General features: G+C 39.3%; 1 protein-coding gene across 1 annotated transcript in view; it reads left to right on the top strand.

Annotated features, from left to right (window-relative positions):
• LOC134667379 (pre-mRNA splicing regulator USH1G) overlaps positions 1 to 12,391 on the top strand; it is a 25,722-nt gene extending 13,331 nt beyond the window's left edge. The window contains exons 3-9 of the mRNA XM_063524776.1: positions 898 to 1,119; positions 1,652 to 1,878; positions 2,566 to 2,726; positions 3,896 to 4,065; positions 6,325 to 6,447; positions 9,216 to 9,349; positions 11,321 to 12,391. Of these exons, the coding sequence (XP_063380846.1) occupies positions 898 to 1,119; positions 1,652 to 1,878; positions 2,566 to 2,726; positions 3,896 to 4,065; positions 6,325 to 6,447; positions 9,216 to 9,349; positions 11,321 to 11,592 (1,309 nt within the window). The 3' untranslated portion in view covers positions 11,593 to 12,391. The remainder of the gene's footprint in view (positions 1 to 897; positions 1,120 to 1,651; positions 1,879 to 2,565; positions 2,727 to 3,895; positions 4,066 to 6,324; positions 6,448 to 9,215; positions 9,350 to 11,320) is intronic.

Here is a 12,391-nt window from a genome sequence, read left to right as displayed (position 1 = left end):
ATACTTCGAAAAAAGAACTAATAAAAATAAAGGTTGCTGTTGTTTTTGCGAGACGTTTTGAATAAGGAAATAAGACTGGATTGATTTCAATAGCCACATTTTTAAAAGCTATAAACATGGGCACAAAATAAATACTCGTACAAGTAACATTATGGCGCGATTTAGCCGGTTCAGCGTCACAACATAAGTGCTGCAATAAATACGTCATTAATTCCTAGAAATTTATTGCCATCGATCGATAAGGATTACAGCGACAAGGAGCCAAGCCTCGATAGTGTAGCTGTTTTGAAACAACGTTTTTGCATGATGCTTAATGCCTATAATCAAAACTAATGCCTTTGTAATCATATCACATTCGTAATCCTTAATTGACTACGAGTAGGGTTAAGGGATTTGCCTCCCTACGTATCGTTATGTGATAAAAAGCAATTTGCGGTAGGTAATATGTACCGACTTACCTTGTACCTACGTATTGAAGAACTATTATGGTATTCTTCAGTCACTTCAGTGCAGCAGTATTTGCTGTAATCTGATGCATTGCAATCTAAATTGTCTAAAATCAATTAAATCTATTTACGACAAACTCTAACCGTGCAGAAGAAGTACATTAAAGCACCTAGAAACTAAAAAAAAGGTTTAATTAAACTTTAAAATTCAACCACTAAGTTGAGTGTAACAAACAGCTTTGAAATCTCATCAAGTTCGATTTAAAACGGTGTCTTTCAACTAAGGAGTGTTCTCGTAGTAGACATCTCCTGCAATATTATAGGGAACGCTATAAACCACCATCAAAATCCCGACAGCTAGAACTAACAAGTACTTAGCATCTTATTTATGAGTAGTTTAATATAAAAAATAATGTTGTATAATCTATTTTAAAACTAATAATCATTTTAGGGGTGAACCCGACAAAGCAGACTACTTCGGGAACACGGCACTGCACCTCGCTTCAGCGCGGGGTCACAAAGAATGCGTCACATTCCTGGTGAACTTCGGGGCAAATGTGTACACGATGGATGTGGACGGCCACACGGCTCAGGAGCTCGCCGCTATCAACGGGAGGGATGATATACTGCGGTTCCTGGATCAGGCCACTGCTAAGTTGGAGAATAATGATAAGTGAGTACGAATCGACTGTTTCTGTAATCTCTACCTGCCTAGATCGATGCGTTATACTACGTATTACCCGTGAGCTCCGAAGCATCACAAACCTGGCCGCGTAGCCAACCCGCCAATCGCTAACGCTCCGTAGCGATCGACACGCCTTTCGCACTCTCTGTCGCACTTATAAGGAAGAGTGATAGAGAGACACAAAGCGTTTCGTTGTCGAAGCGATAGCGATTGTCACCTTGGCTAGGCCGGCTGGTCGTGGTTCTTAGTTAACCACAGCGGTCTCAAGATTTGCCGGACTCCTATTCAAAGTTTTGTCTTCTCGATTCCTGAACATCATATCATATTTTGCAAATTATCTTGAAGGCACGCTTTACACATAACAAAATAACCCTCTCTCGCAATACCTTACTACTTTTTATTAAACGTAAGATATGAATAAATAAAAAAAAGAAAATCATTTATTGCAAAAGCCTTCTTCAACAGATTCGACGACCATCCACACTTCCAAACTAATTTTAAGTCGATTTATATTTTACAGAAAAAAGGCGAAATCTATGAAAGAGAAAGCCAAGAAAGACCACGAAAAATCTCATAAACAATACCAGAAGCGACAAAGCAAAGCTGAGATAATGGCTGAAAAAGAATTAAAGAAGCTGGCAAAGGAGTGGGACCAGGGGTACAACGAGGACGTGTCCACGATGCCGCACAGGCCCAGCACCGTGCTCATGGCCCTGAAGCAGAAGATGACCAGGTCATCTAGCCAGGGTTAGTTGGTGTCATAGTACAAGCTTTTTTTATTCATATTTCCCGTTGTTTGCTGTAATAGTACATTACAATACAAGAGCGAAAAGTAGGAAATTCGCAACGAGTGGCGATAAATTAAAACACGAACGAAGGGAGTGTTTTAAATCGACACGAGTTGCGAATTACCTTTTCGCACATACGGCCCTTAAAATTTTCGACATACGCAGATACGCACTTATAGTGCTAATTACCGCACTAGAGCGGTAAAGTGGCACCATTCCATAGAGACTCGTAATTAATAATTATGTACTGTAAATAAATTACACTTCCCGATTCCCATGGTGATTGGCTGATTGGTGACAATACAATCTAAGCTTTCAATTACAATCTTCACAATTCGTATATCTGTATCTACTTTAGAGTGAAGAAGAAAAAATGGCGGAATGTAGGTAAATCTAAGGTAGGCAAGCAGGAGCGTACGTGGTTCTGGCACGTAGCCAGTAGGTAGAGTAATAATGAGTACCTACTTTACCGATTTTTAAACTGATTGAAATTGATATTCGTCATTTATTTATTGGATGTTAGTCACTGCATGATATGATCTCGCGACTGAACGATAATAGTACTATCTACACAACAATAAGCCAAACAGAAGTTTGAGAACAATTACCAGAAACCTACTTTTTAACCATTTTAATTGTTTGACAGGTAACTTACTCGCTGACGAGCAGCCCCGGCCGACATATAGTGCTCTAGTTGGAACAGTAAACTCTGGCGCCCGCGGGCGCGGCGCCGTCTACAAGAAGGCTTTAGCAAGCAAGATGAAGAACGGCACAGTAGGTCGTGCTGGGCCGACTGATGATTTCAAGGTACCTATACCTGAATTTACGCGCCAAGAGGATTCTTAATAATTTGAATATTTATTACCCCCTGATGCCCAATGCCAGAAATGGCTCATATGTAGCTTTCCATCAGAGAAGGGTCTTTAAGCGCGTGCAACAGATGGATCCTTCCTATTATTTGAAATTTATGTAGCGTAGGTAAGGTAGAAGTATTAGTGCTCGACGCTGTACTAGTATTCGACATGGGCACTTTATGTCAAAGTAATATAGGTTAAATTTGAACGGCGAATATTTTTCTGTATTTAAATATAATCCTTGTCACTTTGACATAAAGTGCCCATGTCGAATACTAGTGCAGCGTCGAGCAGTAGTACTTCTACCTTACCTATTTAAAAATATTACTTGAATCATTAGGGTAGGGTTGACTAACTACCTGGTTAGATATGACGCCAGCTTAGCTCTTATCATACGTAGGTATCGCCCACACTGTTAACGGTTCACACCTTATGCCTTTTGTAACAAAGGTCCACCAATGTACAGTTAGGAGTGTTGCTATTGTACCTACGTGAAAGTTCTCGTTCAATAATATATAATATATATATGTCGGCGGCCGATCGTAAGATCAGGCATATCGTGAAATTTCTAGGCATATCGTGAAACGTGAAAATCTTTGACTCGTTCCCTGAGTCGACGGAGCCCCGCCACGCGGGGCTTCTATTTCTAGGCAGTTTGCCCTTCGGGCATCCGAAGCAACCTAACAAACTTATCTCACCTATATATTGGTTTAATGTGACTATCAGTGGCGGATTTGCCCTAAGGCACAGTAGGCCCAGGCTTAGAGCGGCAAGATATTTAGCGGCGGCAAATTGTGACAAAAAATTCGCTGATGGTAACAAGAAATAACTCAAACTGTAGTCAATATTCTGGGTGCCTTGAAAGGGGCGGCTACAGGGCCTGGAGCCTGGCCTAGGGCGGCAAAGACTGCAAATCCGCCACTGGTGACTATCCTCAAAACAATACACAGGAACATTACGATCTGCCTGATCTTACGATCGGCCGCCGAAGTAGCGACACGATCACGCTTGCCTCAGTCACTCCTAAACCCGATGTTGCTCTTATAATAAAAATAAATAGATACCTAAGTGTTTATTTAGTAACGATACAATATGCAATTGGTCTATGAATGTTGGCAACAGGTTGGCGAGGTGGAGCACGGCGGCCGTCGGTCCGTGACGTCACTGAGCGGCGTGAGGCGCGATTCTGAGGTCATGTACGTGGGTACCTTCGGCGCCGGCCCTCAGGCTCGCGGCGAACTCAACAACGTGTTCAAACAACAGGCACCGGCGGAGCGACAACCACTCACTAGGTGAGTCACTTTTGGGTTGGGTAGCTATCTATTAATTCCTCCAGTGTGTCACCAGACCTCTAGGATTTTAACTCCTCCTTCAAGAGAACCTGGAATCTTCTGCATAAGATAGCGCGGAAGGCGCTTAATGTTTTTTTGTGAATTAAAATACCTCACTAGATCTTTCACAGATTATTTGATGAGATAATTACGAATCTCTCTACTGCGTTATTTTCGTTTATAATTTATATATTCTGGTAGAATTGCTATGTGGCATAAACTCGTATTTTTAACCGACTTCCATTTCATAGAAGGAGGAGGTTCTGTATTCGGTTGTGGCTATTTTTTTTTTTTTCTATGTACGTTCACCGATTACTCCGAGACCCGTAGTCCGATTTGAGTAATTCTTTTTTTGTTTGAAAGGAGCTACCTCCGAGTTGGTCCCATTTTAATTTGGTTCTGTTCTGGTGATGGGATCCATGAGGAATTGAGGGAACTCCTCAATTTTTAAAGGCACATGCATGGCGATTTGGGTGTTTTCTTAAGCAACTCGAGCATTTTCTTCCGAAAACCACCATTTTGATGTAGTAGACCTAATGATGATGATTGTTTTGATGATAATGATGATGATTTTTTAAATGTAGTATGTTCAGCGATTACTCCGGCACCTGTGATCCGATTTGAGTAATTCTTTTTTTGTTTGGAAGGAGTTGCCTCCGAGGTTTTTCCGTATTATTTTTGGTTCTGGTCTGATGATGGAATCCATGAGGAATTGAGGGAACTCCTCAGTTTTTAAAGGCACGTGTAAAGTGATTTCGGTGTTTTCTAAAGTAACTCGAGCATTTGCTTCCGAACACCGCCAATTTGATGTAGTGCAAGTGTAGCCTTACCACGAGTTTGACATTGACATATAGTAACGCTAACGTCTTCGTAACTTACTTTTTATGCATCTCGCTCGCACTAATATGCCAGTACGAGCGAGATGCAAAGAAAGTAAGTACACACACGCTAGCGAATAAATCAATGTCAAACTCTTGGTAAGCTGGTAAGGCTTCTGATCGGGGGTTAGGGTTAGGAGTTAAGGGGTCGGGGATTAAGGGGTCGGGTAATGGTGGTTGATGGGCTGCTGGTTCAGGGCCGACTGGTACATGAATCAGGGGTTGATGCGCTGAGAGGTAGAGTGATCGGGGGGGGGGGGGGGTTGAGGGATTGGGTCAGTGGCGGGGCGGAGGATGGATTTAGTGAAGTGACAGGAATTATAATTTCCCAGACAGGCCCGAGAAAATTCCTGATTACATATTTATTAAAGTAGGTACACGAATTTAGTGTTAATCATGATGTTGTTTTTCATTCATGCGTCGCGCTCTTAACAATGCGTTAAAACTAAAAATTGAAAAATAAAAACTTTTTACAAAAAAAAGAAAACCGACTTCAAAAAGGATGAAATAAAATATTATCCTTTTTAAGTCTATGCGTTACTAACTGATATGTTTGAAGTCGGTGCCAAGCCAAGTAGTAACAATACCCGTCAAAAATAATCAGCTTTATGACTATAAATCCCATTAGAACTGTACTAATAACTATTATAAATGTGTAAGTACCTAATTCTGTCTGCCTCTTTGTCGCCTTTTCATGGCTAAACAACTGAACCGCTTTAGGTGAAATTTGGCAAGAAAGTAAGTTCCTTGAATTGTTTTATATTTTGAAATGTAGTCCTCTGAATAAGGGACGGGAAATAACTTCAGTCCCAATCCCACGCTTGCGTGCCGACAAACATGGTACGGACTGTGCCAAGAAGGTTTGATCGTGTGTTCTGAGGTGTGTTCTTAGGTACAGTCGACGTCAAATATATGTTTACACTTTTGCACCTTACTCCTTTGTAATAAGACGAAAAGTGGACACATATTTTTAACGTCGACTGTACCTACAGAAAGTACGTTCATTGTCGTCGTGTAAGGCAATCTAACGTACATCCTTATCGAATCGCACCAAAATCATGGTATGCTTCAAAAGTTGGCTTGGCACCGACTTCAAACATATCAGTTAGTAACGCATAGACTTAAAAAGGATAATATTTTATTTCATCCTTTTTGAAGTCGGTTTTCTTTTTTTTGTAAAAAGTTTTTATGTTTTTTATCATACAATAAAACTATAAATTTGATAAAAAAAAATGGCTCTCAAAATTTCTTAATAGCATTGGCCTTCTCAAGTTAGGATGTGTTCCATTTTGAGTATTGGTGAAATGAAACAAAACCATTTCAGTCATGTTTGTTTTCCCAGATCGTTGAGCCAGCCTGATTTCACGGCGGCACAAGGCGAGGACAGCGGAATCGGACAAGAGGTGCTACTACAGGAACCCGCCAGTATATTCGACCGGCCTGGCTTCGGGAGCGTCGCTTTCCGGTTAGTCGATGATTTTATTATCGATGCGAAGATTTTTCTGACGAAACTTTGTTCCCCTGAACATATCTCTCTAGGTCTCGGGATCTCTTCTATCTTTCAAATCTGTTAACGTTTTTCTCAGAGACCGTTTGACGTAGACACCTACAATTTGGAACAGTTATAGAAACTACTTACCACCACTAACACTGAAGAAGTCAAACCAGGTTAATTACTTATACCGACAATACTTTTTTATTTTGTTTGGAATGTCACAATAACGTTGTCTTGTACGATAATAAGTACACTCCGCGACAATAGTATAACCCACCCCCCTAATTTTATGATATCCGATAAAGAATTATATCTATATCTATATATATATTACTAATACACAAAATTTGGTTGTAAGTATGTTTATTATACCATCAATAGATTATTTATTACATGCAAAATTAACAAAATACAGATAATATTGAGTTTTGTGCCGTGACAAAAGTTTAACCCAGGCAATTAAATTTAAATAAAAACTCAATAGAAGTATAACAAATAGCAATTATTCATATAATTTAATATTTAGTAGATCCACCACTTTTACTTATGACTTCAATCATTCGGTCTGGTAAACTGTCGTACAGCTTTTTAATTATGTCTTGATTCATATTTTGCCACTCATCAATTATTACCTTTTTCAACTCTGTAACTGTGGTAAATTGTCTAGAACCGCGATATACAGCTCGTGATAAATCTCCCCAGCAATTTTCAATTATGTTCAAGTCAGGGGAATAAGCTGGCCATTCAAGAACTTGAATATTTTTTTCAGCAAAATAGTCTTTAACAACCTGTGCGCGGTGAATACTGGCATTATCGTGCTGAAAAAAAAAATTAGGACCAGCAATCCGCATTGCATGAGAATTAATCTGTTCGTTTATTACTTCTATATATCGTTTACTATTAATTTTTCCAGTACAGAACTTAATATCCATTTTACCTGAGTATCCAATACCAGGCCATATCATTACACTACCACCTCCAGCTTGTCGACGACTCAATACAGAATTATCTTTCCTTAAATCATGAAAATAGTAACTAAATCCATCAGGTCCATCTAAATTAAACTTTTTCTCGTCAGTAAAAATAACTTTTCTCCATTTCTTCTTCCATTGAACATGATCTTTTGCAAATTCTAATCTAACTAATTTATGTTTATCAGACAACGATGGTTTTCTTAGTAATTTCTTACGTTTTAGATGTCGACACTCACGTATAATACGTTGAACATTTCTTAAATTGGTATTAACACCAGCTTCCGCTGCGATTTGTCTTGCTGTAAGCGCAGAATTAGACGCAACTTTTAGAATTGACCTTCTTTCTCTTGGTGTAGTAGCTCTTGGTCGACCTGTCCTTTTCTTTTTTCCATAATTTTCGGGATCTTTTAAATAATTTCGCACAACACGATGACTTCTATTGATAACTTTTGCAATTTTGGCCTTCGAATAATTTTCAGAATGCAATTTTTTAATTATATTAATTTCAGTTTCATTTAAGTGTTTCCCCCGTGGCATTTTATTTTAAAAATAGACAAATATCAACAGAAACAATTCAGTTATTTGTAATATCTTACAAGCAACACAAGACAAGTATAAACACGAATGGACACGTCCAGTGCACCGAGCTGCTCGAGCCAAACTGACGAATGGGTTATACTTTTGTAGCGCTGTCGAACACCCCCGCTCCCCGCTGCATAAGAAAACAACATCGGAACGTAATTATATACATACCATAGTACTAGAATCAAGTGAACAATGCTAGCGCGTTAGTAATATATTTTTCTCCAATATGCTCGGAAATGTTCACCTTACTGTAGCAAAAATAGTACGGGAAGTTCTTCGTTAATGTCAAACTCTAACTAAAAAACATCAAACTATCGCTGTCCTGTTCTAGCGGACGGGAAGTAAAAAAACACTACAGTAATAACTTATTACTGTAGTGTTTTTTACTTTTTAATAATAAAAAACGCAAACAGCCAATTATTATTGCCGCGAGCCGCTTCTACACGACCCGATCAGCTATCATTTCACGTGTATGATCGTGCGAATACTGCTTAATAAAATCAAAGATTATTTTTATATTTTTTTATAATCTCATCCGTGTTCATAAAGCTTACATAGTTTGTCAAAGGACTTTTTCATTTCAAACATAGACAAAGAGAATCATACTATCTTTGTCTTACACTAGTACTAGCACCCAAAAGAAAAGGATGGGTGTAGTTTTCCTGGTTCTTACTGACTGAAAAGTTGGTTTGACAAACTATATTGCGCAATTATATTGAATGAACGAATATTGAATGGTACTGAATGGCAGAATAAGTTTGTGCCTTTAACTTTTAAAAATTAATTAAAGAGGGAAATTGTTTTTGACATTTTGGATGTGAAGGTTTGATTTGAGTGATGCTTGATGCTTAAATAATAATTATTTTAGATTATTTCCTCGCATGTTTGGAGAAAAGCACTATATATGCCTCGGCAGGAATAGCAATTCGTGGATTCGTCTTCTTTGTCGGACTCCGCTTCGCGTCGTCCGACAAAATCGAAACTCATCCACGAATTGCCCTTTCCCGGCCTCTGCAATAATGTACTATACTTATATTTCGTTTTACAGTAGATATGAAAAAGTTAGGGGGGTGGGTTATAATATTGTCGCGGTCTGTAGGAGTAGTCGCTCCAACATAGTTTCTTAACTTTAAACGGCTTTCAGCGTTATCTTTATGCATTGTGTATCTGTATGCACAGACGATCAATAACGGCAACGCTGGGGGCACTGCCCGCGGGCGGTGCACCAGGCGAAGACATGTCCATCGGCTCCGCGGGCTCGCTGGCCGCGCGCCACGCCTACCAGCCCGCTGAATGGAACTCCGCGCAATCTGGTAAGATAGCCTGTTGGCCTTCATTATGTACACAAGTCACACGAACCCAGCCGTTGCCATAGGTACAATAGAAGTTGACGCTCTCATTTTAAAACGTCATTCTGAAGTACAATGAAATTTGACATAAACAGTCACCTAAAGAGTCTGTGGGTATATGGGGCCCAACATGGGCCCAATACATTCCACGACTCTTTCCGCGCACACCCTAGTTGTAATATATAAGGGAGGGTATTAGAATCACTAGAAACATAATTTTTAAGAAAAAAAAACCGACTTCTATGGGGGCCGGTGAAAGATTATTGTAGATGGTACACTATGTACAAAAGGAGGTAAAACCACCCACTTTTCTACTAGCATTTCGCTTCTGTAAGGGTCGTAGTTCTAGCCTAACCTGACCCACTTCTCTGATGGCAGTTCGGTTCTGTGAGGATCGCAGTTCGAACCTAATCAAACCCACTTTTCAAGTAGTATTTCGTTTCTGTAAGGCTCGCAGTTCTAACCTAACCCTTGTTCGGTTCTGTGAAGCTCGCAGTTCAAACCTAACCTAACCCACTAAACGGCGCATGCGGTGCGGTGTATGGGTTTAAGCGGGAGGGGCTAGTAAGATTGGCATCATCATACTTTATACCTACATTTTATGGTAGGTAATCATAGTGGTTTATTTAGTTAAGGTATGATAGTGGTTTTCCGGGTCCGAGTCGGATCCGGATATGAGTCCGATTCTGGGTCCGAGTCCGGGTCCCAGTCCAAGTCGAAATCGAAATTCGTAATCACCAAACGTGTACTATACGTCGTTAAAGAGTTCTGTTCTGGTCATCATCAGCAGTACCACTTCATCAAATGCGACTGTTTTTAATGGAAATGCTTGATTTTATGATGAAAATACAAAAAATTCTATACGTATGCCTTTAATATTTGAAGAGTTCCCTCGATTCCTTATGAATCCCATCATCAGAACTCGAGCTTGACAAAAATGTGGCTTATAAACTTCACTTGCTTAACAAACATAACGAAGAGGAAAAATCGCCAAACGTGAACTATGCGTCGTTGAAGAGTTCTGTTCTGATCATCATCAGCAGTTCCACTTCATCAAATACTACAGTTTTTAATGAAAATGCTTGATTTTCTGATGAAAATACAAAAAAAACTATACGTATGTCTTTAATATTTGAAGAGTTCCCTCGATTCCTTATGGATCCCATCATCAGAACTCGAGTTTGACAAAAATGTGTCTTAAAAACTTAACTTGCTTAACAAACATAACGAAGAGGACAAATCGCCAAACGTGTACTATTCGTCGTTGAAGAGTTCCGTTCTGATCATCATCAGCAGTTCCACTTCATCAAATGTCACTTTTTTGGATGTATATGCTTGATTTGTTGATAAAAACCCAAAAATCACTATATGTATGCCTTTAAGATTTGAGGAGTTCCCTCGATTCCTAATGGATCCCATCATCAGAACTGGGTTTTGACAAAAACGGGACCAATCTGTATGCATATACATACAATCAAAAAAATTATTTTCAAAATCGGTCCAGTAATGACGGAGATATGGAGTAACAAACATAAAAAAACAAAAAAAAACATACAAGCGAATTGATAACCTCCTTTGAGATTTGGAAGTCGGTTAAAAACTAGTAGGTACCCTACCAGACATGTAGATGTAGGTATGTTCCTAATCCATCCTAATTTAAGGAGGTCGTTTTAAAATGAGAACGTAACTTCGATTGTATGTTCGTATGACTTTTAATAACGGTAGTTCTAAGCCTTCTGGCGGCGGGCGGTGCACTCAGAGACGACGTCCATCTGTATCGGATTATTCCGGTTTCCTTACGAAGTTTTCCTTCACCATATTTGTTATTGTGGTCCAACGTGTGCTATACGGCTGCCGATACAAATGAACTGTTAGGTTAGAAATATTACCAATGTTGAACTCTTTTACCAACTATCCTGATTGCTATCATTCCAGAGAGCTCAACAATAACGTCCGATGAAGAAGGCGAGGCAGAAGACTCTGGCTACGCATCGCTCGAGCGTTTCCTCACGGCATGGGGCCTCGCTCAATACGTTCAGAAGTTCAAAGACGAGCAGATTGATCTAGACGCTCTAATGCTGTTGACGGAGAGCGACATGAAGTCGCTGGGCCTGCCACTCGGGCCTTATAGGAAACTGGTTACCGCTGTGCAGGAGAGGAAACAGGCGTTGAGCAATCCGGGGGTTATTGTTGATTCTGCTATATAAAAAGGTGACAGTCCATTTTCAACGACAGCTGCACTACCGTTGCGACGTTACTGTCATTCATTTTACTATGGAAATTGACAATAACATCGACGTGTCGGAGCAATAGGTAATGCAGCTGCGGTCAGAAATAACATGTTACACTACTGAGTGTAACCAACGACACCAACGTTACACTTCAACCATATTAACATATATGTTTCTTTTAAACTATTATTTCCATGATTCTTTGTTACTGTCATCAGGCCAATTGATGCGTCTTTTCACATTCACATGTTTACCAAGTTGAGATTTATGAGAATGACCTATGTAATTCTCGTAAAGACAAGATAAAGTTCTCGTTTTTATTATCTGAATTTATAATGCTTTATTCTGTCTTTATTACGTCCCATTACAGGTTCTCGAGGGTACACATCCATCCTATCATCATACTATGAAAATGTAAATTAATGGAAATGCTTGAATTTTAAAAGGAACCATTTTGTTGACAATTGAAATTATTTTTTTCAATTTTTGCACCTTTTTCGTGTTTCATGCGTAGATGCTTTCCAATTTGTACTTATAGTGTTTAATGAAATATACCTACATATTAGGTACCTAACTATAGGTAATTGTCACAATCATTACCATGCTTTTACACCGTGGCTTTTAGGTAAGTACCTACTTATTGCAACAACATATTTTTTTTATCACTAACGCCGGTATCTATATTAGTGATGTATGAAGTCGTGGTACTGATTGAGATTTTCTTATTATGAAAAAAAAGTATGTCTAAAGTGTGATAAGAACCACAATAATCATG

Source organism: Cydia fagiglandana, chromosome 9 (assembly GCF_963556715.1).
Source record: "Cydia fagiglandana chromosome 9, ilCydFagi1.1, whole genome shotgun sequence".
Lineage (NCBI taxonomy): Eukaryota > Metazoa > Arthropoda > Insecta > Lepidoptera > Tortricidae > Cydia > Cydia fagiglandana.
Note: the sequence above shows the minus strand (reverse complement) of the source record. Positions and strands in the feature narration are given on the sequence as shown.